Raw genomic sequence first — 27,239 nt, forward strand, 5'->3', positions numbered from 1 at the left:
AAGACATGGTTTTCTTAGCTTTCAATTACTGAAGAACATACAAAGACTGAGCTAAGGCAATCTTTTGATAATTCATATAAATAGTATTCTAAACCCCAAAACAAGTGACAATTTTCCCTGTGCAACATATTTACCTATTTAAACTCAGTAAGAGGGTTACATAGTTGGAGGTATTTTAAAGTAGAAGGAGCCATTCAGGAAGTGCTCTCACAATGGTCACTTACAATTCCTTCATATTTATCCTTGTGCTTATGCTTTGCTGTACAACATCACAGGCTCAACATTCCCCCTTTGCTGGCTCTGTGGAAGAGTTTCTGGGATATTGTCTTTACAGAAAGACATAAACTCTAATCCTGGTTTTCCACTTTCTGAAGCTACATAAGGATTAACAGGCTGTTTTCCAAGTATGTACACTATCTCCACTATTTTTCCCTCTGCTTAGCACAGAAGAGTTAAACTCCACTCCCTCACCTGAAAAAAAAAAAAAAAAGTAAGCTTAGCTAGGCATTTTAGAAGAACATCTGTGTTTCTCCACATCCAACATCCTTTCACACCAAGACAGTACCTCAGTACTTCATCTATGAGCGCTACCTCCCAATGCACTTCAGGAATTGTGTGCACTGCAATTTCAATTATTTTGATCACTACGGCTTTTCTTTGGGAAAGCTTGTGGGATAGTTTGTTTCAGAGTTCAGGAAATTAAAAGACCTTTTAGGAAGACTAAGGCCTGCTTCCAAGATACTTAATTCTTCTCTGTATTTGCCTGACACCCTAAAGAGAGGTGTTCCATACATGGATAAAGACTGGCTGTATCCAGTTTCTGCCATTTTATTCTATGCTTTGTGAGCTTTATCGTCCCTGTAACTTTCAAGTCACAGCTGTCAACAGTGTTCATGAGCTAAAAAATTTTTCTTTACGCAGCTGACTCTCAACACTTTAATGGCTTAAAAAACTCAAAACCCCAACCCCCCCCAAAAAAGTAGGATCAAAGACTTACAAATAATGCTGGAAGGTAACTAAGAACCAGCAACTAAGCCCTATGGGGCAAAAGAAACTCAAGCCACAGCCGACACTCAGCAGTCAAACTCTGAAGGCAGTGCTTGAGTTTCATAATCAGATACAGTCAATTACTCTACCCTTATCTGGATACAATGAAGGCACAAGTTGAAATGTTATCTTATCCAGGAAGCAGGGATATTTCTTAGAATGTGTACGATGAAGAGAAGAGAGACTGAAAAAAGGTGGGACATCAAGAAAAATATCCACCCATACTTTTTGTTTATCTACACTTCCTAGACAATCAATTGTGGTTGCAAGCCAGACTGAAGCAACATTATAAGGAAGAACAATCAGCTTGTTTCACTCAAAAAAATTTACATGCAGTCTCTTTTTTTTTTTTTTTAATATTTTCAGAAGAAATTGGGAACAAGATATACAAACATCATATATATGGTAATTGACAAACACTATTTTCTTGCTCTCTCTCTCAGGAAAATCCCATAAGGTACCCAGGAAGGAGGGTAGTGCCGGTCATGTCAGGCCCCCCCAAAGGAAGGTCAAAGAGAAGAAACCATTCCCTGTCATCACTGTACACAAAATGGAGCTTTGTAAATGCTGAATCATCAATTCTTTCTGTATCAGAGGTAGACAACAATTCATTCTGTCAGACTGTAGAAGTGAAGGAAAAAGAAAGTACTGTGACAATAAGTTAGCACTGTATGGTACATTTAATTCCTGACTTCACTCATACAACCAGCACTGTGTGCTGCATTGAATGACTGTCTTCTCTCTTGAAAACATCACTACAGACACGTGGCACATTTTCACTGCCACTGGAAATCTTTAAAGCTAAGAAAGAATATTCCTGTTTACCCTCAGCCGCCAGTTTCTGAATCTTCAAATAATTTTAACACATATGCACAAAGAGAGGTTCTCTATATAGATTAAGGATTTAGAAATTCCTGGACTTGTATTATAATATAAACATTTCCATATAGAGAAAAACTTCTGGAATACTTTTGAAAGACTTCACTTATCTCTAATTGAGAAATACCCTTTTTTTCCATTATTTTCTGACTTTCTACCACAAAGACTGAAAGCCTCAAAATTGCAGCCTATAATTCAAAACCAGAGAAGACACAGTATTGCAAGAACCTACTAAAAGCAAAGGAACCTGCACTTAGTACACTTCCTTACTAGTTACTCTTAACAGCGGGAATAAAATGATTGGTAAAATAATCAAAGCAGCGTAAGCAGTTGATGATAATGCTAATTGTAATCTAACACTAAGAATCTATGCATCTTACAGGTCATTGGAATTTTTTTTTTTGGTTTAAGACTTCATTACTATACCTAGCAATAACTTTACCACTAACAAAAATAGTATGCATTAGGGATAGTCTAACACTCAACTAAAACAAGCCACATAACAAAAAACAAACAACCCCAATAAGAAACACTTGGCTAGATGTCTGTCCAAATACATGTATTAAATGACTACCAGACAAAAATATTTGTAGAGACACACCATTGGGGTTTTCTAATGCTAAAGACTTCTGAATATTTTACAGAGCACAGTACAGAGTACTAAAAGAAATGCCCATCCTTGCAATTAACTCAATAGGATTTTCCAAAAATTAGTTAACAACTTCATTAGAATTTCAAATTACTATTATTGTTGTTTTAAACACAAGCAGGATATGAATAACTTATGACTAACAACCCTGTTGCTACACAGTTCACCACTGTACTGATGAGATTAAAAGAACAACAATTAATAATGCAAGGTGCATTCATATTCAACACCCACCTTTGGTTTTTTTTTTTTATATACATCTCTCAGCCTAGATAATAACAATCCCTGCTCAATCAAGACTGGTAGTGAAGGAGGAAGTCTAATTGGTTTCAAGTGGCCTTTTCTACACAGAAACAGTAACAAGAAAATCCTTGTAAGTACAAATTCTTATTATCTATGATCATCTACACTGCTACATCCATCACCAATGCAAAACCAATGGGCATAAGAGATGGATTTTAAACACACCTAAAATTGTACATTTGATATTCCTCTAAGATTTTCTCCAAACAACATAAACACATAGAGATACAAGATACTTCAGATTAAAAAAGTCACTTTTTTTCTCCTCAATTTCTACTTTAAAGGTGGTCTTAATTTGTACCATGATGAGCTCATCTCACCATCTGGAAAGTCAGAAGAAAAAGTTAGATAATTGGAAATTCTTACACGTTATTTATTCACTTATTTTCTTCCAAACTGGAATTTAGTCTCTGAAATTCAAAATTTAAAAAAAAAAAAATTAATTAAAAAAAAAAAAAATAGGAAACTATAGCACGTGTTCAAGATGGGCCCCCAGGAAAGGTTGTCAATTTTAACTCAGGAGACTGGGATTATAGACTTCTCAAATCATTCCACAGCAGCAAAACTGTAAGAATTGTAAAATTATTTGCCCTAGGAAAATATAAAACACAAAATGACCCAGCATCAAATAACCCTTCATCCTCCTGTAGCTTGTATATTACAGCAACCACAACAAAAAACCCAAATGAAACATTGTTCACACACAGAAATTCCCAGTTTCCAAAATATTTCAATAATATAGTTGTTGAAATCGTTCAATATGCAACTTTGCTGCTTGAAGTTTCAGAGCCCTTTGGCTTAAAAAACATCTTTAACATTATCAACAAGTCTGCTGAAATCAACAACTGACCATTAATGCTACGCTCAAAATTGTCACTGAGAACATGATGCAGGGTTAGAGTATGTGTGATTTCCTTTCAGCTAGAGCTTATTTAGTGGGAGCATTGTTTTGTGTACTAAAACAAGCTTCCTTTCTCTAGCATGGGTTCTACCACACTAACAAAAACAGCAACAACCAATCATGCACATATTGTCATTAATAAGCAGAAAAGTGCAAATATGGTAAAATTACATTATTTTTATGGTCAGCCAAAGAAGAATGAGACTACAACACAGTGATGCAAGCAGATCCATACATGTGCCCAAAGCCATCATGTACAGGTCCACATCTGGCACATATTATATATAAATTAATGTTTTAACCACTAATTAGTGAATTAAAACCCACCTTGAAAAACATCAGAGATTTCAGTTATTATATTATTACAGTAATAGCCAGGCCACAACTATTATCTTTTTACTGTTCGTTTTTCCTTCATATAGTATTTTTACGGGAGAGGTTCCAGTACGGTCCGACATGAGACGACTGAGCGCAGACACGCGTGGTGAAGGAAGGGGGCACTCTCCTTGGACAAGAAGGAGTCTTTACTACACGAAAACGAGAGGAGATGGGCCCAAAGCTGCAGAGACTAAAGGTTACCTCAAATAAAAGCTTCTTACCTGATTCGTGACCTGAAAAGAAAGCAGAAAACAGAAGGTAGTTAAGACCCAATCGAATCCACAGGATAAGACCTTCCTCCATTCCTGCCACTACCAGCCATCCCTTAAGAGGCGATGAGGTCCGGCGCGGCCCGGAGCCCTCTGCCCTGTCCCCTCCGCCATCCTCCCGCCAACCCCACAGCACGCAGGCTGCCGGGCGGGCAGCCCCCCGCGCACACGCAGCGCCCCACCGCCCAGGCCGGGCACTCACGTCGGGGTTGGCCTCCAGGGGCAGCCAGCGATGGGGCTCCATGGCAGCGGCGGCGGATCCCGGTGCGGTGCTGGGCGGACCCTCTCAGCGCGGCTCTGACAGCGCCTCACGGTGCCGCCGCGCCTCAGCCCTGACCCGGGGCCGCGTCACCGCGCCGCGCCTCGCAGGGGGGGCGGGCGAAGGAGGAAACTCCCGCCCAGCGCCCGCTCGCACCGCCGCGCCGCTTCGCATAGATGGTCGAGGCGGCGCGCCCGGCAGGGGCCGCCGTCTGTCCCCGGAGTGCTGCGGGCGGCGAGACCCGGGAGATTCCCCTCTCCCCGCCCTCTTGGCTCCCCCGGCAATGGACTCTCCCAGCGGGGCAACGGGCGGTTCCTCTCCCGCGCCGCCGCCGGGGCCTGCGGGGCGCACCGCAGCCGCCGGGGGGCGCGGCCGCTCGGTGTCGGGGCACGGCGGGGCTGGAGCCGATCAGGCGGAGCCGCGGGGAGAGCACGCCAAGCGCTCCGGCACCGGCCCCTCCGAAGCGGCTTCCAGCAGCTAAGCTGAACCGCGGCGGGAAGGCATGGGCAGCGCTCAGCGAAATAACGCTCACGGGGGACGGGGCAGGCCGCGGGCCGAGGCGGGACAAAGGGAGTCAGGGCAACTGCTGAGCAGCAGTGGCAGTAAATTACCCCCACACCACAGAATCACAGAATATTCTGAGCTGGAAGGACCCACAGGGATCATGGAGTCGAACTCCCGGCCCTGCACAGGACGTCCCCAAGAATCACACCGTGTGCCTGAAAGTATTGTTCAAACGATTCTTGAACACTGCCAAGCTGGTGCTGTGACCGCTTCCCTGCAGAGCCTCTTCCAGTGCCCAACCTCCGCCTGGATGAAGAAACTTGTTGTGTTATCTAACCTAAACCTCCCCTGACACAACTTCAGGCCGTTCCCACAGGTCCTGGCACTGCTTGCCAGAGAGAAAAGATGGGTGCCTGGCTCCCTGGCTTCATCTTGCCTGAGAAGACCTCAGTGTAGCAGGAAGGACTTGGTTGGTGAGGTCCCCATATGTCTTGCTGAAAATTACTGCAAGATGTGTTAAACACGATTAAAAACAACATTTATCTTCTATAGCTACAAATCCCATCATACTTCCCATCTCAGGACCTTTAAACATGGCATTTCTTGGCCTTTTGACTAAAATGAAGCACAATCTCATTCATACATAGCATATACAGTGTGATTACATTTTATAGATGTACACATACCAGATGTTGTGCCTTTAGTGTTATGCCTTCTTTCAAGTTATTTCAGAAAGGCTCAAAATAAAGGAACACATCGTGGCATTGGTGAGTGAGAGCACACCTCCAGTACTGTGTCCGTTCTGGAATCTGCAGTTCAGCGGTGCTGGAGTGAATCCAGAGAAGGGCAACAAAGCTGGTGAAGGGTCTGGAGAGCACATCCTATGAGGCACAGCTGAGGGAGCTGGGGTTGCTTAACCTGGAAAAAAAGGAGGCTTGAGGGGACCTTATCACTCTCTACAGCTATTTGGAAAGAGATTGTAGACAGGTTGGAGTCAGCCTCTTTTCCACAGATAGGCAGACAAGCTAAAATGCATTCATATTTCACCACCTTCTGTTCCAAATTTTAAAATTTAATGCACATTTATTTGCCTATGAAAATAAACCCAAAATATTTTAAAATTTCAGCAAATGATTTTGTAATTACGTAACCACCAAGATATTAAACTTCAGCTCCTATCTCCACATTTTGGAGATAGAAAGTAAGAAAGAAAAGTACCATAATGAATATTAGTCATAGTGCTAAGGGCACTATTGAGAGACTTAATGAAATTGTAATACATTTAAAGGTCTCTAGATAATAAAGCATGTATCAGAGTTAGGTAAGTTAAGAACAAAGGGATTGTTAAATCCTCAGCATCAGAGACATAGCTCAGTGATGCATACATTGTCAGTGTTTTGACAACCATGAGGTCATAAAAACATAGACTACTCAAAATAATTTGCACACTTAATTAGATACCTTAGAAGGGAGAGGCCAAGATCAGACAGGTCATAAATGTATAAAGCTTATAAAAACACACCATGTTCCATAATGATTAGTCTTTTCCTGAAATATATTACAGATTCTGATGCCTGAAAGATAGGCTGGAAATAAATCCCCACAGACCAATGTATACAGAGCAGTTATTTGTTTGTTGCAGTGCTGATGGTGAGGGGGATTTCTCCACCTAACTCACTGACCTTTGTCAAGTGCTGTGGTATATTTATACGGTAAGTATTGTTTAGTGTCACTATGTCACTACAGCATCATCACATACACACCAGAACTAATTTACACTGTATGATCTCATGGTTATGAGATCGTTCTTTTGCACCGCGCTTGTGTCTCCCCAATTTGGGGGTCATCAGCGGTCTTTGATGAAGGCTTCCAAGGTCTTCTTCACATGTGAACTTTTCAACTTTGTCTTTATAGCATGCGCAGTTAATGGTGTTCCTTGGTCTGTCTGGTCTTAACTGGCCTAAATTCTTTGTTTTGTGGCTAATTGGTTTTGCACTTGCCAATTTTTCACTAGTACTATATTTATCCATCTCTAAAGCTATCCACCTGGTGAGTTTTTTCTTTTTGCATATTCAGCATTAAGCAACTAGTTAACCATATACTGGCCATTACATTGTAAAGAAAAGCTATAATTCAGGTTATATATGTATCAGTTTATATAGATACATAAAAAGTCATGATTTAGGTTATATTGATATATCAGGTTATATAGATATACAAAAAGTCATGATTTAGGTTATATTGATATAACTCAAGCTATATAAGCACCTTGTAACTTTGATCTAAGTTATATAGGCTTCAATTCTTTCATTAACACTTACTGAAAATACATAGGTTTAGTTAGCACTACTGTGGGACGAGTTATGTTTTACTACTGTCACTGTCTCAGAAGAGATCTACTGAGATTATAACATTATTATCTCTATATATATTAAAAAGTTAAAAGCAAAGGTAAAACTGATACTAGAGAAGTGTAAAAATATTATTTTGACAAGTGAAACTGCTGAAGGGTCAGTGTTGCCTTAGTACTCCAGCCACAGTTCAAACTTAATTAATATCGGCTTGAAATGCTTATTCAACAGAGTTCTGTTTGTAGTTTTACAAAAGGTGGTTATTTCCCTATAAAGCTGAAGTTTACCTACACAAGTGGCCCCCAAACCGCAGAGTTTATTTGAAGGCGTATGGGCTGATTCCACAGTCCACCTGTACAGTCATTCGGTACCAAGTTACCGTCTGTGGAACACGCACACCGAACAGGCATCAGCTCCCCTGCGAAAACAGGCTGAGGAAGCTGGAGCTGTTCAGCCCGAAGAACAAAAGGTCGTGTGGAAACCTCATGGCAACCTTCCCTTGTCTGAAAGGCACCTACAAAGAAGCCGGAGAGGGACTCTTCGTCAGGAAATGTAGTGACAGGGCGAGGGGGAATGGGTGGGTACAAACTGAAAGTGGGGAAACTTAGGTTAGATATTAGGAAGAAATTCTTTACTGCGAAGGTGGGGAGGCACTGGAATGAGTTGCCCAGAGAGGCTGTGGATGTCCCATCCGTGATGTGCTCGAGATCAGGTTGGACGGGACAACCTGGTCTAATGGAAGGTGTCCCTGCCCATGGCAGGGGATTGGGGCTGTATGATCTCTACGGCCACTTCCAATCCCTTAGCATTCTATGGTTCTATGATCTGCGTACCTGAGCCTTTGACAACGAGCACCAAGAAAACCCTGTCAGCAAACCGCTCTCGGCGAACAAGTCGTTGCGCCCAGCGAGCGTGCCTCGCTCCGTGGCGGCTGTTGTGCCCTTCCCAACCCTCCCGAGGCCAGTCCCGGATTCCGCTCCGTGAGGGCGGGAGCAGCAGCAGCGGGGCGGGAGGAGCGCATGCTCCCCACGCCGCAGCCAATCAGCGCGGCGCCGCTGCCGCTGCCTCGCTCTGGGGGCGCTCGGAGCCAATCAGCGCGGCGAGAGCTGTGTGGCGGAAGCCGGGGCTCGGCGGGCGCGCGGCGCCATGGCCGGTGGCTCCGCGGGCGCGCTCGCGCGAGCGCTGGTGGCGCTGGGTGAGGCGGGGGGACCCGGGGTGAGGGAGTGGGGAGCTCGGGCAGCCGGGGCTTTCTTTAGGAACGTGTGGGTTAAAATTAATTGAGTTAAATGACGGTAAATGCATGCGTGATGGCCTAGGCATTTTTCAGAGAAAGATTTGATTTATTGCTGTAACACTTTATTTAGGTATTTGCTTCTGATCGCTACTGTTTTTCAGATGATGGTGGTGCAGCAGATAAGATTCGTTTAATACCTCAAGACTTTTTTGCTGAGCTGGTAAGTAGGACGATAAATGGGATGGGGAAGGGCTTTTAGCACTCCAGGAAGCCTTTTTTTAAAGCTCTTTTGGATTTTGTGTGATGCAAAGGGAACCTTAGGTATGTGGTACCTTGACTTGACTCATAAAACAGATCAGTCCTACTAAGAGCAATGGGTTTGATTTAAATTTATGTTTTTATCACAGAAGACTTCTAAAAATCTTATTTTGTCTAAATGATATATCAAGGTAACTGGTCTAAAAAACACTTGGGTTGTTTACTGCAGTGTGCACATGAGCAATAGTGAGGTAGAAACTAAAGTCTTGATTTGGTTCATTTTCTTTCCTTGGATTTGATGGAATTTTAAAATCAGTCATTTCAATTACTTCAGTCTTTACTCTGCACTCTTCACTCATTTTGTCCATTTTTGTATCAACAATGTCTTCAAACATGGTTTTTTCACAGTGTGAACAAATAATTCAACATCTGAACCATAAGATCCCAGGTGTAAATACAGCTGAATTGTGTCAGGTAAGTTGGCACACCAGCCCTTGTGACAAGAATAGTAGGTGTATCTGCTGTTAAGGATAGAATTCCCAACTTGATGTGGGGTTTCTTGTGTGTGTTTCTTGTGTGTTTGTATATACAAAGATGCTTTCACTAATGCATAATTTATTATTTGTAATTATTTGAACATTCTGTTTCTAGAGAATTCAAACATCGGGGGTTGACATTACTATTGGTGACCTGGCAAAAGTAGCTAACACTCTTTCATTTCTATTTAGGTAAGCACAAAATAATTTACTTTGCACCATTTCTTTTTCCTTCCATCACAACTTAATGGTGATATCGAAAAGTTATATCAAATGTCAATATAAAATGAACTGATTTGGGAAAAGGGCAAAAGTTTGTAAGTCTCAGTACACAGAAAAGAACATCTGGGCTTAGTTTGTGTCATTAAAAAGTGTAGTTACTTAATATATAGTATCACTTTTTAGAATTAAAAAATACAAATAGGAAGTTGTTCTGAGATGCTGTCTGCAAGCTCTAGAACTAGTGGCCAGATAGAGGAAGTTAAGCTCACTTTTAAAGCTAAGTCAGCTGGGCCTTTGCCTGGAAAAAGTGTGTTTTAAAAACTTCTTGTTTCTTTGAGATCAGAAAACAGCATTGGTGTCTTTTTGAAGTATATAGAGCTTATAATATTGCATTCTGCCATGAGTTGAGTTTTTAGGTAGTATTTTTCATTGATAAATTTTTATATTTTTAGAAAGATAAAATTTTCAAGATCTTGCTAGTTCTTTTAATATCTAGTTTCTAAACATTTTATGTAATTTTAATACAATTCAGGAAAATATACGAATAGAAATTTAAAGTACTATTTTTCCATCTACCAAATAGAACGTCTGGAGTTATATTCAACCATGCTACTTGGAGGACCAACTCACTTTCTCTTGTATTAATGCCTCTTTAAGAGGAGTGAAGCTGCATGAGCAAACATAGAGCAGGATTTTTTTGTTTACTTGTTTCTGTAGAGGAAATCAAGTGGCAATTTTTTGAACTTGCAGCCTTTTCAGTTGAATTATGGCATCATTTGACTTCTGTTGGTAACCATTATACTGTGACCTAGAAGTCCTTACTTATGGTGGTACTTCAATTCCACCTGCTGGGTGTTTAATTAAATGAGTTTCTAAAGTAATGATACTATTTTAACTGCTCTAGGCACAGACCCCTCACTGACTTCAGCCTTCTTCCAGTTACTACGGCACTTGGAGGCTGTGATTACTTTTGGCTTGATGTTGGATGTTGTGGGAGCCCAGCGAAGCTAGGCCTCTGCATATTAAGACATATTAAGGTCATGTTGTTTTTTGCACATGGATACAAAAGATCAGTAACATTCTGGTAAAAAAAGTAATCACGGGCTACTGAATTGTTTTAAAGTACATGTAAAGTAGAAATAAAAGCTGTCTCTTTGGGGTGAAATGAGGCATTGTATTAAACTGGTGGAGAATGAAATTGATGCAGTGGTCTCTGGATGTATCTATTATAGCACAGCAGCCAGAAACAACCTCTCTACAGAAGAACTTGTCACCACCTTGGGCAGTGGCATCAGCACACTGCCAAAACATGCAGTTCAAGTTATTCGTCACGTGTGGAATGAGCAGGGCAAAGCCATTGCTGTGTCAGAAGATGCAAGAAATACGGCCACAGTGGGGCAGGTAACTAAAGGACAAAGTGCAGCTGAGCTAATGGTGAACATTTCAGAAATGTCAGTGTCTCACTGTGTGTGTTGTATTGTATTGTCAGGCAGGCAGTGGTAGATAGTCTGCAGAAAGCTTTTCTACCTGTGTGCACATTTACGTGTTGCCAAATACCTACTCAGATAAAGCAGCATATACAATAAAGGTTGTCTACGTGCTGGAGAATTTTCTAATATTATTGTTTGGATGATAAAGTCACATTTTCTACCTTTTTAAAAATTCATGTTTGCAGTACTCTTAGGGAAGATGAATGGCAGTCAGTCTGGCAGACTGTTGAATTGGCTCATTATGTAAATCTGTTTTAAGTGTAAATTGTTCTTTAAAGTTGTTAACACCAGCACTTGACTTCCTTTGTTTCCCTCCTCAGCATATTCTTTGTCTCCCTTAAATTTAAACATTATTTTTAAAGATACTTTCTGTCAGTTTCCAGCATTTCCTTTTTCCTTGAAAAAGTAGCAATCTGTTTATATTTTAAGATTTTTTTCTGAGTTTAGAAGAGTATAGAATTAGGAGAGGAGAATCTTCTTCTGAGGTATGATATAAACTTCTAAAGGCTCTTCTTTACAAAAGGCTAAAAATTATAACTTACTTGTCTGAAATGTATCTGTTATGTGCTTTGATTTATCTAAAATGTAGTTATGAAATGACATAATTTTTCTCTGTTATTGCTATTCTGAATTATTTGATTATATTTAGATACTTCTAAAAAAAAAGAAAACATGACAAAAACCCACAAGCATAATATACAAGCTGGGTGAATTCTGTGGCTTAAGCTCCTCTTACTAGAATTTTAAGAAAAGTGTACTTGCCTGTTGATTGTACTTGAATAAGGAAAACAGATAAAGTGAAATAACTTACTAAATTACTTATTTATTCACCATTAAAGGGAAGGGCAGATGATTTGTAGTCACAATAATACCTGAATGTTAATGTTTGTTTTCCATTTGGATAAGATCTCTAGATGTCGTGTATTGTCTGTGAACTATCCTTCCAAGTGAATAGCAATGTGGGGGTAGATCTCTGTCTGTGACACTATTTCCAATAATTTTCATCTCTGTAGTTTGTAGATATGAAATGGAAACTGGGAGTTGCGATGAGTTCTGACACCTGCAGGTCTCTGAAGTACCCATATGTCACAGTGACACTAACAGTGGCAGACCCTTCAGGACAAATAACAGACAAATCTTTTGAAATGACGATACCACAGTTCAAGGTCTGTCCTAAGTGTTACTTGAATGTTCAGTCTCCTAAAAACAACAGTGCCATTGTTGTGAGGGTCAGCTGTATACCCTGACCCTGTTTGTGCTGCTTGTTTACTTGTATATTCATGCAAACAGGAGGCATTAAATAACTATTTAAAACACAGAATACTTACTTCATAGTATTTAGTTCTACCTCACTTACCTGAAAATGTTAATTTAACAGTAATTGATAATTTCTCTTACAAATAAACTAACAACCAAAGACATGAAATCTTTCAGAGCTTGACAGCTATCATTCTGCCGTATTAAAAGTTCATAGAGTGTTTTTGATCTACAGAATTGTTCCCCAGCCTCAAAATCTAAAACTTAGCTTAAGCCTAACACTTGCTAATGATTAGGAATGGAGATCAGTCTGCTTTATCACCACTGACTCTTAATTGCTATGTCTCCATCTATGAATTTATGTAACTTTAATTCTGCATAAACATCACCCTTGTATTGTCATTCCTGTTTAAAGGGTCAATACATCACCTAGAATATCATACAAATTTAAATAGATCCTTGGAATTTGGTTGGCAGAAATTTGAGAAGGCTATTCTGAAACCTTGGGTGTTGTAAAATGTTCTATTTATTCTGGTTGAAGCCTATTTAATAATTTGTTGTTCAGCTACTTCACGAAATGAATGCTACATCTGAGAAGTCTGGATTATTTCAGCTGGGAGTAGAAATATTTGTGTGAGAAAGGTTTTTTTTTTATGGCACAAGAGTTACTTTTATTTTTTTCTTTTGTAGCATCTTTTTCTATTAATAAGCAAGCCCATGCTAATAAGTCGTCACCTTTATAGGTTTCATAGTTAATGTGTTCAAATGGCAACCAGTCTACAGAAAGAAAAGCAGAAACTTTCAGTTCAAGCTGTACATTGAAAGAGAGAAATATGGACAGTGTTTTTTGTCTAACACACTAGTTTGAACTGCAGTTCGAGCTTTTCTTCAAGCAACTGAAATTTGTCCCAATTCTTGCTTTTTAGAACTTCTTCAGACAGTTCAAGGAAATGGCATCTGTTCTTGAAACAGTTTGAAGGGAACTTTTATTTTCAGTGACATGTTGGAGGAAGATCAAGTAAACTTTCCATTCTGCATAGGGAATAAAGTGCCATTGTTCAGCCAGGTATGTATCCTTGTCCTCTTGACAGGAGTTGGTCAGCATCACCCTTGCATTGCTGTGAAGATTGCTTTACTTTTGATTACTTGAAGTCAGCTCTGCAGTGTTTGTGAAAACTTGTCCAGCTTTGCTCATCCTGGTAGACAAAAGATCAGGATGTATATGGAGAAGCATCTCTATAGACTTCCTAATACCCACAAGTAAGGAACTACACATTAAATTCTGTAGTGCATAAAGATACCTGAAAATGTTGACTGGGAAGATACTGAGAGAAGTGTAAATCCCACGTTAATATTTTTATTTGTAAAATTAGGATGGGCTTGGACTCAACAGTAGTATTACATATAAGGAGAATATGAACTTACAAGCATACAGATACTCTTGAAGAATAGCATTGTCAGGTAGTTGATTGCAGTTATTTGCATATCTGGCTTCCAGTCTTTTAATAACTGGAGAACGTACTTGTCCTAACAGCTTGTTTATTTCAAATATTTGTTTCCCACCACCTAGGCTTATAAAGACTGAATTAATGCATTAAGTTTTTTCAGAGACCCAAAATTCTCTCAAGTGAAGCCCAGAGGCTAATTTTGCATAAAGGTAGAAAGGCAAATTAATTCAAAAGTATTTTAATGGGTTTCTGTTTTTTCATTTCATCCATTGTTAATCTGTGGCATTCTGCTTGATGTTTTGGTCAGCAGTCTTCTTTCTAATTAAATATTCATTTAGATACCTCACTTCAACCTCTGAACTAGAAAAGTCAAGCAAAAACTTGAAAATTCAGGCTGGAGAGGTAGCCAAGCACGTCAGAGAAAGGACCACACTAAAAGATTTCTTTGCGTGTTGCATTGTAACAGGCAGCCACTGGACTGTGTTGTGCATGCTTGTCCTAAGAAGGTGTCCTAACCAACAAAATATTGACTTTGATGTTGAAGAATGGGGGCATTTCTAAAGGGGAGTGATTAATCCAATGTGCTTGCATGCTCTCCTCTTAATTTTTTTTTCTTGAATTTTCCGTAAAACAAAACACACTGCAAATATTGTGGGATGTAAAAAAAGCAATACTGTTGCATCTCCACATGTGCTGGTGGTGTAGTAGAACAAGTAAATTTGAGGAGGGATAATTCACACTGATAAGCAGATTGAAGTTCCTGCTTCAACTTTGGGCTGGCAGGGACTGAGTACCAGCTTTGCTGGGACAGATCCTCAAATTATTTCAGGCCCACTTAAAGTGTGAACACCTACTCTACCTTTCTAACTCAAATCTGTTTTTTAAATTAACATTTTTTACGAGCTGACTGAAAGTCATTGATACAGGTTATGCCTGCCTTTTTGTGCTATAAAAATAAACTGTAGCACATTGTGCGTGCTGCATATGCTACAATCCTTTCAGGAACGCCCCTATTTTAAGCATTATGCATGATGCCTAAAAACAGTACTTGGACTTGATTAGAAGCCCAAATCAGTGAAACAGTGTTGACTTTGAGGAAAGTTTTTGGCCATGACCATGGATCTGGATGATACTTTGTTTATGCTGGTTGAAGTCTGAGGTGTTTGCTTTGTGGCTGGGGAGAGGAGATTGGTCTTTCTGGGACCCTCCTCGTGTAGTGTCACCAAATGCTCTTGGGAGCACACTTCCCATTTGTCTCTTCCCTTGTCTGTCTGCAAGGGCTCAGGGCTGAATGATAGAGCAAACAAATGTGTATGGAAAAGGGATGTGAGCAGCTGATTTCTTTTGTTGTTTTTACTTTGCAGAAGTGGGAGTGTAAGGCTGCTATAACTGGAAAACATTGTCATGCTTTGGCCTAGTGAATTAATTGTTTTACATCAATGCAAGAGTTCCAGAAAAAATATGGTTGTAATTTTTTTTTAGTAAAGCTGGAGCCTTACAAATAACTTCCTATGTGTTCCAATGCACATACATTCTTCATATAGCTGGAAATACTTGTGCCTTCATTGGAACTGCATGGAAAAGAAGATTTAATTAATCATGTCTTAACAATTCAGTAGATGTTGGAAGGTAATGAGGAAACTCCCAGTTAGCATTTTTGCTTGCCCCATCAGCAAAAGCAGCAAGTTGTCAGCCTTTGTAAAGACTTTTATTTTGCCAAGTCAGATATTCTAGAAGTATTGATGAATATTTTTTAAAATGTCCCTGAACTCCAGCATGTTGTAATTCTGGCTGGAAGATGCTTGGCCATGTGTACTACACTAATTTACTGTCTTGAGAATTTTCAGAAGAGCTATGATTTAAAGTTGGCTATGTATTCAAACTTTTGAAATGTGCCCTGATCACTATCAGCAGGAGTTCATCTACTGAGTAATGGAAGAATTAAGTATTTTATTAAAAGGAAACCAAACAAAAAAACTTAACAGTTTTAAGGGTAGCAATATTAATATGTCCAAACAAGCTGGTGATTTGTTTGTCTATATGTGCAGAAACCAGATCTTTTCAAAGAAAATCAGGAGTCCTTATGTGTTCCTAATTCTAATTGTTGATTAACAGAAATTGTATAACATGAATATTTTTGTAAGTCCACAAATAGTCATTAAACATGTAGGTAATAAAGACAAAGCTGATCTGTGTTTTGTTTTAAGCCTACTGCATGGAAGTCTGTCTTGTAAATATTGCAATGAGTAAAGTTCAGGACTAGACAATGACTAAATTTCTTTCCTTATTAAATTAAGATGAAGTTCAGACATATGCAGTCTTTCTCTGTGATGAGGTACCAAGGAGTTAATGGGTAACTGCAGGCTGCAAGGACTCTTTGTATCAATTACTTAAAGCTAGACAAAATGTATTGAACCAGGAAAAGACAGAGGACATGTGAGATTAATGAAATTTTGCATGAAATTACATTCAAGTGATTTTCTTTCCTTAGCTGTATTTAGGAGACAAGTAAACATTTTAATTTTTTCAACATTTGCCTAGAACAGAGCAGGAGGAAGGAAGGGGGGGAGTAGGGTCTTGCACAGTCAACAAATTCAGGGGAGAGAATAATGAAGGAATGTCCTAGCTATGACTGTTGTCTTCTTTACATGACTTTTTTTTTTTTTCCCCCATACAGTTCAAATACACCAGCACACTTGTAGAAAGCTATTTTGTAGAAAGCTCCACAGAAAGAGTGCACAAATAGCTGGATGATGTCTGTGCATTAGTGTTTTATATATTTAGCTTCTGCATACTTAGGCCAAGTAAAAGTATGTCTCTGTTTCTGCTTCCATAAATTTGTACTGCCTTCCTTTAACCACATATATGACTGGTATACCGGTTCATTGTGAGCCCACCCACTTTGTTTTTACCTTCCCCCTTTTAAGCCTTTGCACTCTATTAGAGCACTTGAAGACAAGTTGCCTTGGATGAATTGAAAACAAAAGTACAGAGGTGATAAACTGGGGGAAGAATGTTTCTTTTTCCTGTTTGAATGTTTTATTACCCTCTTGGACTTAGGTGTAATTAGAGGGTAATTTCCACTCCTTTGCAGAGGCATGCATGCAGGGTGGTTCTGTTAAGACCTTGTGGGTACTAGAATACCACAAAAACGTGTCTTGAGTAATTTGATCTACTTGCAGAGAAAAAAATGTCATATCTCTGAAGAACTGCTGCTCCTTGTTGGGACTGTGGGGGGGAAACACAAAAAACTGAGCCGTCTCTGTCCTCTCCAAGATTCTGTGGTTGATCATGGTAGAGCTCCTTTTCCAGATGGATTTTGAATACAGTTACATACCTGTTGGTTGGGCTGATAACCTGCCAGGCATTTGCTTCATTAGGAAGCTGGATTGGTGCAGGTCAGTACCTGACCTGAGTGCCTGGTATGCTGTTGCAATGCTTCCTTCCTGAGGTTCAGCCAGCTCATAACTGGATTTGCTTGTCACTTGCTTGAAATTTTGCTTGAAATTTTGGCCAAATACCTCCTTTACTTTTTATTGCACAGTGTCCATACTCACTCATGCAGATCTCTTGGCTCTTTAGTGTATGAGGTGCTGTGGTTTAACCCCACCTGGCAGCCAAGCACCCCACAGCTGCTCACTTAGTCCCCCTGCTGAGGGATGACAGGGGGAATTGGAAGGGTAAAAGTGAGAAAACTCATGGGTTGAGATAAAGACAGTTCAATAGGTAAAGCAGAAGCTGCACAGGCAAGCAAAGCAAACCAAGGAATTCATTCCCCACTTGCCAAGGATGGGCAGGTGTTCAGCCATCTCCAGGGAAGCAGGGTCTCATCCTGTGTAATGGTTACTTGGGAAGACAAGTATCACTCCAACTGTTCCCGCCTTTTTCCCCCTGCTTTATATACTGAGCATGATGTCATACGGTATTGGATATCCCTTGGGTCAGCTGGGATCAGCTGTCCCAACTGTCCCTTCCTAACTACTCATGCACCGCCAGCCCCATCACTGGAGTGGTGTGAGAAGAAGAAAAGGCCTTGGCTCTGTGTAAGCACTGCTCAGCAACAAAAAAAACCCGTCTCTGCTATTATTAACAATGTTTGCAGCACAAATCCAAACCAGCTCCCTACAAGCTCTGTAAAGAAAAAGAATTTTTCCCTAGCCAATACCAGCACACGAGTCAGAAGGATGATACTCAGCATTCCTCATACCCAGTTCTGGATGCTTGGAAGGTCTTCCTGATTCTTGTTTCCAAGGCTTTTCTGAGGGAAGGTGGAGAAATGACCTAGTTGAGTTACTGGGATAGGCCTCTTAATTATGTATGACTTTGTGTCATTAAGGAAATAAGGAAGCTGAGATGGCTGATCTTCTCCACGAAGGAAGGCTAATTTTAGTATTTCTGGGTTTTCTCTTCCCTAAACTGCATTTACCTGCTATGGCTAATTACAACGCTGCCTTACTTCAAGAACCCTTTCTGTTTCATATGTGTAAGCACTGTAGTTTCCAAATACTGTCAGTGTTTACATTACAAATATTGTTACATTTATATAAATTGGAAGTTTCAATGTCAGTTTTGCACTTCACATAATGAGCTTTGGAAAAGTAAGGAAAATTTATTATTTCATACAATAAGTCTCTGTGCTAGATAATAATTCCAGAGGACTTTGTCCCAGCATCAGTCACCAAGTGGCACTGCCACATACAGTCTTGCCTAACAGCAATACTTTGACAGCACATCTGGCTACAGGATAAGGACTTCTGTCTTCTTCCCCTCTGTAGTTTGATCTGGAACTAGGAATTTATGTCTCCATAACTTCCATCCCACTTCTTACATTGTAGGGAAACAAACTAACTTCTTTTTAAATTATTATCAAGATGAGCACAAAGATTCCCAGTTACATAAACAACATTCAGCATGTTAATAGAATACATACCATACACTGCATGTTTGCAGCAGTTTAAATCTGTAACTTAATTATACTAACATTTCTGCATTATGACTTGCTCTTCAAATAATATCATTTTGCATTTGGGGCCTGTTCTCATTTTACTCTTTTCCCTGTTTATACATCTCTCATGGAGATTTTTCTAGATCTGTATGTTGATCAGAAAAAAAGCATTTGCATTTCTCTGTCCAAGGTTTTCATGCCATTTGACCACTCTAAAATTCTTCCTCTGTATTATTCTGTTATGCAGTCTAGTTGTCAGTGTCTTTGTGACACATTTGGCAATTCACTTCTCTGCCACTGAAAGTGGCCTGGGTGCTGAATTCCCCTGTGAATTACCTCTGAATTGGAAAAGTAATTTTCAGATGTTCTTGGTATTATTGAAGTTGAAAAGAAATTTTCTGTTCCCCATTAATATTATCCCGGCTGAGTCTTTGGCACTTTACAGGTGTTTATAAAAAATACTCATCTGAGATCTTGCCCACATTAAAGCAAGACAGGCTTCCTTCCCAGTGATGCTTCTGAGCAGGGAAGTCCTGGATACTGCAACCAGACATGAAGCTTGAGAATGGTACATTTTAAATGAGGAATGTAAGTGCATGTCTGGCATGAATCGCTGGTGTGCTGTGTCACACTGCTTCTTGCAGTTGGGAATGTGGGGAGATGAGAGATACTCAGCAGTCAAGAGAGTCAAGACAACAGATGTCGATTTACCTAGGAGAGAGTCAAGGACGATGAGAAAGAGGATTATAAGGAGTTCCCATCTGTTCTTTTTTTTAATGTTAGCAGCTACACTGGCACCATTCTTAGTATTGTGTTGGGCCTACTACTGCCCTGCTGTTCATGCTAAGCTGTACCTTCTTTTACCACACATATAGTACGAAGTAGAGAAGCTGCAATAACACTTCAGTAGTGGTACACTTGAAGTCATAATGGTATTTGCATTTTCCTCTTGAAGAGACATGATTTGTGTCCTTTGGAGTACTCTTGCCTTCCAAAGCATCTCTCTTCTGTGTTATTTCTACACTCTACTCCACATTTGCTAACCTTTCTAGCTTGTGGTTCATCCTTTGTAATAATATATATGTGAAATAATATCAATATGTTCCTTTCAGCTTTGGCAATGACAAGAAATTCTGTCTTAGTTTCCATTGCTAGAGAATTGGAGCGGGCCAGGATCCCTTCCAAATCACAAATGAGGGAGATGTAGCAGGCACTGTTAGGGAGAGAAGTAGACTCCAGCAGTTGCAGCACTTCATCTCTTTTTCTTCATTTTTTGTAAGTTGCTGTTACTGCAGTGGCTGGGGAATAGTAGAGAAATAAATGGCTCCTTTTTTACAAAATAAGTAATAGGGAATATGGAAGTTCTTGTTGCAGAAGTTGCTCTATCTCCTGCAGTAACTAGCTTTGCAGCTGATCTGAGCTGCTGACAGCTGCCAAACTCAGCTGACAGCTGCCAAACCTCAACAACAGGGATTCTAGTAAGTTAATGTGATGCAGTTTAGGGGGGCAGGGGCCCTATTAAAAAAACCCCAAAACTAAAAACTCCAACAAATTTCACATACTTCTACATGGAAAGATGCTGTGATCACACAGGACTCCAGATTAAAACTTAGTTTTAAATAAAATGTGTTGTGGTTCCTCACTGGATTCTAAGTTTGCTGTACTGTAAAGTTTCATGGGACGACTGTGATATGAAAAAATTACTTAAGTAAAAATCTTTCCCCAGTCGAATTTCTCTTTGAAGAGCAATATAATAATTTAATGAATCGTTTCTCCAAATCAGTGCTACATTAAATAAAATAACAATACACTGAACACAGACATAAAATGTGCCAGGTTGCTTTAAGTTCTAGAGATGTTTATAAAATTTCTACCTAGGGATTATTCTCTTATGAACTTTGCTCATTCCAGTTCCCCTAAATCTGTTTTGGAGTGTGTCTTGTTGGCAGAACAAATTCAGTCTCATTTTGATCAAAAAAGATTAGTGCCACTTAGGAAGAAAACGCTAAAACCAACCCACCTCTTATCAGAATAATTTTTCATCATTTTTATTGTTTACAAGTTGCAGCAATTGTCCTCTGCTATTGACATATCTCTGCAAGACCAATATGTCTTACTCAAAACTTTGGCATTGCATTTTAAACTATTGTAATCTTTATACATCCTGCAAAATTCAATTTTCATTATTTCTAGTGAGGTTTTTTATGTACTTTAAAAAAAGAGGCACCAGAGTTTCTCTAGCAGCTAAAGCTTAAAGCCCTGGAAATATATCCAGTCTGCTGAACTTTCTAGTACTTCAGTTGTATTTCCAGAAGTTATTTCATTACAGTCTTCAAATAAGACCAGGTAGTTTAAATCAATTAAATGGCTTCTAAAGTAAAAATGCCTATATCTCAGATATAGGTGATCTGAAAGTAAAATAAAATCTGAAAGTAAAAAAAAAGTGATCTGAAAGTAAAATAAAATATGACTAGTTTAAACTAAAACAATAAAGCAAATATGGAAATGGACCTTGAATTCCCAGACAGTTAAGTGAGATAATTCTTAGAAAAGCAATTGAATTAGAAGCAATTCTATCTTCAGGGCATGTTACTGAAATAATAATCCAAGGTGACTGAAGTAAGCCTACAGCTCCTCTAATAATATTTTTTCTGCAATTAAAATTGTGGCTAGAAAGCTTAAGGGGATGGATAATTACTAGCAATTAACAGTCTGATCATATGAGATGCTGAGGTCTCTTTGCTGCTTAAGAAATTACTGAGAGCTATGGTTGCTTACCATTCTGCAGGTCTAAATCCTTTAACACTGAGTATGAACTGAAGACCCAGATATAATATATGAAATGGCTGCTGTGGTGCCATGTGCAGTAAAAGCATATATTATCAAGGTATGGTCTTAGAGAACTAAACATGCTTCCTCTAATAAACAGAAAGAAAATACATTCTCCATTTTATGTGGAAAAATAACCTTTACATGTAGTACTCCATTGACAAGCATATCAAATCTGAGGTGTTCAGAGGCACTTATATTTAGTGAACTTTATCTAGTTTGGGTCACTTCAATAATATCCCTTACTTTAAGAGGTTTTGCATCTAATGTCTATGTTTGGAACAAAAAATAATGGCAAGTTATCAACAATTCAAAAAAGTCTTATTTGGTCTGTGGTTGGTTTCACTTGCAGCACATGCTTATGGCAATTATTGCCCACAGTACTTTATGTACTTCAGATCTTTCAATAGAGTGCTCCCTTCAGATTTTACAATTTGTTTCAAGAAGCTTGGCCAAGGCTAATGCTAATGATAATAATAAAAAAGGAATTGTTATAAAATTGTGGCTCCTCACCAGAGACTTTATCTGTCATGTCTCTGGCATGGGCGCTGCATTTACACTTCTGTTTTGGATGATCTGGAGAGAAACTGTTCTTTCATCAAGAGCAGACATGTATTTTCAAAGCTCTGTGGATACGGACTGTGGAAAGTTGCTTTCTTCTCTGTCCCAAAGTTTTTGATTCCCATTAACTGAGCTATAAGGATTATATATTTTATGCTAATTCCTAACTACATTGTGCAAATAATTAAGAGAAAGATACTTTTGTTATCATTATAGTTTAAACACCAGAAATTACATGCAAGGCATGTCAGATGTCATGGGCAAAGGAGCACTGTTCTCAATATGAGAAAAATTGGAATTTTTAGCTTAAAGGTACATGAAATCTTACAAATGAGAAGAAATGAGAAAAGGGGACCAACTTTAAAAAGAAAAGTAAAATAACAAAAGGACTGACTTCCTACTGTGTTGTATCCCGGGTTGGGTTCAGATTAGGGGTTCTGATATGTCTTAGTTAGCCGGTTCTGTGTATCCCTTTGTACATTCCCGTTCCCCCCGCGATGGTTCGCTCCAGGCTGTCTGCCATTGGAGCTTCTCCACATCACTCCAGTAACCACCCCCCATCCCTTCCTGAAACTTCCCTGTCAGTTACCCCATCCCCGCATCCCCATTCGCCCCAGAGCCCCGTGTCCGCCCCTGCCGCGTTCCCGTTGGTTGCCATGGTCCACGTCACCGCTGTCCCGCTCCCTATAAAATCCCATGCCCCCCTGGTCCCGGCGCCATTTTCATCCACGTGTCATTGGGAGCGAGTTGTGGCTTCTCCACCGCAGCTCCCCGCAGCCATTAAAGCTTTCCAGCCAACCACACGGATGGAGTGGACAATTCCTTTGCCTCTTTGTCTCGCCCCTCGCGCTGACGGCAGAACCTGGCCAGCCTGCCCCGGTGTGCAGAAAGCAGAAGCGCCCAGGAATTGCGGCAGCCCCAGTCCCGCCGAGAAGCAGCGCCCAAGCCGGGCACTCTGGAGCTGCCCAGGACCGGGGAAAAACAAGCAACGCTGCACTACCGAAACACTGTTAATGAGGTGAGGGGATAAAAAGTGTTAGGCAGATTAAAGGATAAGAAATGATGAAGTAAATGGATAAAAGTAATGGACAGCTAAAAGGGATTACTATGAAGAATTGATTCATAGAGACATAAAAAGCTGAAGCAAGAAGAAAGCATGAAAACTTCGGATTAACATCTGAATTTGATTTTGAAGATAGTTAAAATATTAGTGGTAGCATTTATATAAATCAATTCCATGTTCTAAAGGATTTGTATTAAGAATTCAGTAATAAAAATAAGTCAAAATAACCAGATCTCATACCATATTATGCAAATCACCCAATAAGGAAAAACCAAATAGCTTTACAAAACAGGCACAAATGGTGACAATTGAAGAATTTCACATTCATTTTTCACATTTTAGAATTTCATTTCTACCTGATAATTTGCAGTAATTGAACTGCATCCTTATCAGCTAAAAACACAGCTCTCTAACATCTTCAAGTGAAGATTTCTTGTTCCATTTGTATGATGCGAGAACATCAAGGCATCTGTAATAGCTTAAAATATTTTTTTTTTTTGCTATTTTAATGTGTTTGCATGATTATCTTCAAGTTGCCTGATTATTATTAAATATTTGTATTGCCATAGCACCTAAAAGCCTAGGTGGCGGTCCACAAACTGGTTTTGGTAGTTCATATACAAACATAAACCAGAAGGGATCTCTAGTTGCAGAGATGGTGGTGGTAAGCAGCTGCATCTATTCAGTATGTTGCAGCCTCCTGCTTAGGCTGCTACATTGGAATCGTTTAATGATTATCCCATCTGAAACAATTGCAGAAGAATGTATGAGGGGGTTTTGTCTATGTTCTAGGGCAAGCCCAATGTGTAGTTCACTTCCCAGGTAGGTTAAATTGGTCTTTGCGCTCAAGTGACTGAACTGCAGCTTCACGCTCTAGATGAATTGTCTAACCAAATGTAGCCAAAAGGGGCAAGTAGTCTTGGTGCTCCCTTCACCCCCGAGCAATCATTCCCACTCCCTTTGTGCCAACAGCGCTCTCTCTATAAGCGCTGTCACTTAAATTAGAGGCGGCTCACAGAACTGAACTGGCAGGAAAGGAGCAGCTCACTGCAGCATTAAACCAGTGCCAGCGCTGCTGCCATAAACCAAACAGTTCTTCTTCCAGGAGCACTGGTGAGAGGCTCACAAATTGTCATTCCACAATGCTGTTGCACAAAATCTTAAGTACCATTCTCAGCCAAAGGGTTAATACTAACTGTGAGGAGTGAGAGAGAAGAATTTTTTTTAGGTTTGTGAGCCACAAGATTTGGCCATTATACTTCTAATTACCCTGGTTGTAAAATCTACCGTACAACAATGTAGTTCAGATGATCAAGTATGAAAACAGTCAATTTGGGAAAGCAAGTCCAGTCTGGCTTTAACTTGTACCACTGTAGTACATATTAAAGCTGGTTCATATTCATATGAACATACTCAGCCTGCAGAAGACAAAAAGGGGCATTAGCTCCCCTGTCTTAAGGGACATTGTAGAATGCCATGAGAGAACATATTTGAGGTCTTACCAAACAACAATATAAAATTAAAAATTACAACCGATAAACCAGAATGCATAAACTAGATGGTTAAACCGAAAAAAAAAAAAAAAAAAGAAGAGCAAAATTGTTTGCTCAGGAAATGAGCAGAGTGGTTTGTAACAGTATGAAAATACCGCAAATGCGACAGTTTTTGTCAGTTCAGACTACTGTGGGCTGTGTCCTGAGTGCTACATGACCCTTCTCTGCACAAATAATCACGCAGTCTCAAATTACACAGAGCAGCTCTTTAGCTCAAACTACAGATTTTTTTATTAGTAGACAGGGTTAAAACGGTGGCCATAACAACGTGTACTGGGAGTGACCGCCGCTTCTGCTACAGATTTAAACGGGGGGACAGTCGCTACAATTGCCAATTACCAAACGGATACGGATGCTGTATGGCTGGCAAAGCTTTGCCCAGCTACTTTCTCAGGTGGAGGAGACGAGGAGACTAGTTACTAACATCTACAGTGTGTGGCAGATTTGTCGTTGACAAGAGATGTTATCGCGATAGCGACGAGGAAACCTCCCCCTCGCCCCCCCGATTAAAAGCTCAAGGAGGAAACACAAGCTTAGGAGGAAAAAGGAGAATTAAAATCAGCCGTAATGAAACTCCTGACTCAGCAGCGCGCAGGGGGAGGCTGCGTAGCACGGCCGCCGCACGGCTCCCCTCCTCGCAGGGGAGAACCAGCCGGGGGAGAGGCGGCCGTGGGAGCGAAGCCGCCGCGCTCGGGAGGTGCCCTGGGACCCCCTCTCCTTGCCGAGACCCTTCTCCTCAGCGACTCTCCGACTCGTCAGAATCAAATCCAACTCAGACAGCGCTTGGGAGCTTCTGCAAACGGGGCGGGGGGTGGGGGGGGGAGGCGGGCCCGGCAGCATCCCCACCTCCTCTCTGCCGTTCGGCGACCTTCCTCCCCTTGCGGATCTCCTCCTCCTGCCTCTCCCTTCACGGCCAGCCACGCTGCGAGCCGCAGGCAAAGCCCAGCACCCGCGGCGGCAGGGAGGCCGGCAGCACTTGGCAGAGCCGGGAGCGAAGCGCACGTTGTTTTCCTCTGGGGCCCGGGTCGGTGGGGCTGTCCCGCCCCTGAACCGGGGGTGGCCAGGACTCGGAGCCCTCTCGGGGCGTAGCCCCGCCGCTCCGCCCTGGGGCGTTAAAGAGGAGGAGGAGGAGTGGGAGTGGGGTGTCTCGGCCGTCCTTCCCCGCCCCGCGGGCTGACCCCGCGCGGGCAGGCAGGAGGCGGCGCGGCGGCGGGGACGTGCCCGGCGGGATGCGCGTTTAGCAGCGGCCCCGGCCGAGCGCAGGCCCCGCCGGCTGCACCTGGCGCCGGGGGAAGCGGCCGCGGAGCCACGCGTCCTGCGCCCGACACCCGCCATGGAGAAGCGAGGGGAGGGCGAGCCGCTCTCCCACCCCCTGGAGCCCGAACCCGAGCCGCAGCCGGCGCCGCCGGGGGAGAAGCGCTTCAGGCTGTGGTACGTGGGTTCGTCGTGCCTGGATAGGCGGACCACGCTGCCCATGCTGCCCTGGCTGGTGGCCGAGATCCGCCGCCGCGGCCAGCGGCAGGAGCCCGGCGGCGCCCCGGGCAGCGGGGTGCCGGCCCGCGAGGTGCTGCTGCTGCTGGGCTCGCCCACGCTGCGCTGCGTGCCCGCCAGCCCCGGCCGCCCCGCCAGCCCCGCGCCCGCCGTCTTCATCTTCGAGCACAAGGCGCAGCATATCGCCCGCTTCATCCACAACAGCCACGACCTCACCTACTTCGCCTACCTGATCAAGGCGCAGCCCGACAACCCTGACTCCCCCATGGCCTGCCACGTCTTCCGGGCCACCGACCCCAACCAGGCGAGTGGGGGCAGGGGGCGGGGACGCTGCCCGGGATCTCCCCGCTTGGCTCCTCTCCTCGCCGGGCGGGACCCCAGGCACTGCGCTCCGCGGCCAGGGGCCGGTGTGCCCGAGCGGGGCAGGGTGGTGTCTGCGGGACGCTGCGGGACCGCAACATCCGCACGCCCACCCGGGGCGTGGGGTGAGCCCGCCCGGGGCTGGCCGTGCCCACCAGGCTCGTCCCGTTGTGCCCCTCCAGCTCAGGCGGCTTCAGCTCCCTTGGGCTCGGCGGAGAGGGTGGACAGTGGGGACACAGAGCCCCGTGTGGCCATGGGGTGCCTTGCCAGCCCCTGCCAGGCTGAGGGTACCAACCTCTGCGGAACGCAGTGCCCGGCGACATGGGGCCGCTTTCTTCCCGGCCCACCCTCCGTGGGGAGGCCTCGCATCCTGCAGCAGCTCGGTGGCAAGGGCACGGTTTGCTCTACGAGCAGGAGGCAGGATTTGTGTTAAAACCTCCCAGCGGTGCTGT

The 27,239-nt window shown here is 42.0% G+C and overlaps 3 protein-coding genes across 12 annotated transcripts in view; 2 read left to right on the forward strand and 1 right to left on the reverse strand.

Moving 5' to 3' along the window:
* The window catches only part of UCHL3 (ubiquitin C-terminal hydrolase L3), a 45,147-nt gene extending 36,686 nt beyond the window's left edge, over nt 1-8,461 (reverse strand). Inside the window, exons 1-3 of one of the 9 annotated variants that reach the window (XM_053970611.1) lie at nt 8,374-8,461; nt 7,828-8,054; nt 5,876-6,107 (exon numbers count right to left, since the gene is read on the reverse strand). Coding sequence is in view for 2 of the 9 variants with exons in the window: in XM_053970609.1 (XP_053826584.1) it covers nt 4,379-4,390; nt 4,629-4,670 (54 nt within the window). In the remaining 7 variants the exon portion in view is untranslated. Of the gene's footprint in view, nt 1-3,244; nt 3,267-4,378; nt 4,391-4,628; nt 4,916-5,875; nt 6,108-7,827; nt 8,055-8,175; nt 8,254-8,373 lie in introns of those variants that run through there. The other 8 variants (XM_053970614.1, XM_053970615.1, XM_053970613.1 and 5 more) reach the window with 8 other exon arrangements.
* Nucleotides 8,462-8,675: 214 nt separating this feature from the next.
* COMMD6 (COMM domain containing 6) lies at nt 8,676-16,260 on the forward strand. Its single transcript, XM_053970731.1, has 8 exons — nt 8,676-8,735; nt 8,936-8,994; nt 9,441-9,506; nt 9,684-9,760; nt 11,023-11,191; nt 12,294-12,446; nt 13,464-13,603; nt 14,324-16,260. Exons 1-7 carry the CDS (start codon nt 8,687-8,689, stop codon nt 13,512-13,514), a joined length of 624 nt encoding a protein of 207 aa, XP_053826706.1. The 5' UTR covers nt 8,676-8,686; the 3' UTR covers nt 13,515-13,603; nt 14,324-16,260.
* A 10,009-nt stretch (nt 16,261-26,269) lies between these two features.
* TBC1D4 (TBC1 domain family member 4) overlaps nt 26,270-27,239 on the forward strand; it is a 98,252-nt gene continuing 97,282 nt past the window's right edge. For both annotated transcript variants that reach the window (XM_053971064.1, XM_053971065.1), the window contains exon 1: nt 26,270-26,731. In XM_053971064.1, coding sequence (XP_053827039.1) covers nt 26,270-26,731 — 462 coding nt within the window. The remainder of the gene's footprint in view (nt 26,732-27,239) is intronic.

The sequence above is a fragment of the Vidua macroura genome, chromosome 2, assembly GCF_024509145.1.
Source record: "Vidua macroura isolate BioBank_ID:100142 chromosome 2, ASM2450914v1, whole genome shotgun sequence".
NCBI lineage: Eukaryota > Metazoa > Chordata > Aves > Passeriformes > Viduidae > Vidua > Vidua macroura.

What these genes read in the sequence shown, in the direction of transcription:
- COMMD6 (XM_053970731.1), top strand. Translation starts at nt 8,687, where the DNA reads ATGGCCGGTGGCTCCGCGGGCGCGCTCGCGCGAGCGCTGGTGGCGCTG. An exon ending in GCGAGCGCTGGTGGCGCTGG is followed by an intron (nt 8,736 to 8,935) that starts GTGAGGCGGGGG and finishes ACTGTTTTTCAG; the next exon opens with ATGATGGTGGTGCAGCAGAT. An exon ending in AAGACTTTTTTGCTGAGCTG is followed by an intron (nt 8,995 to 9,440) that starts GTAAGTAGGACG and finishes GTTTTTTCACAG; the next exon opens with TGTGAACAAATAATTCAACA.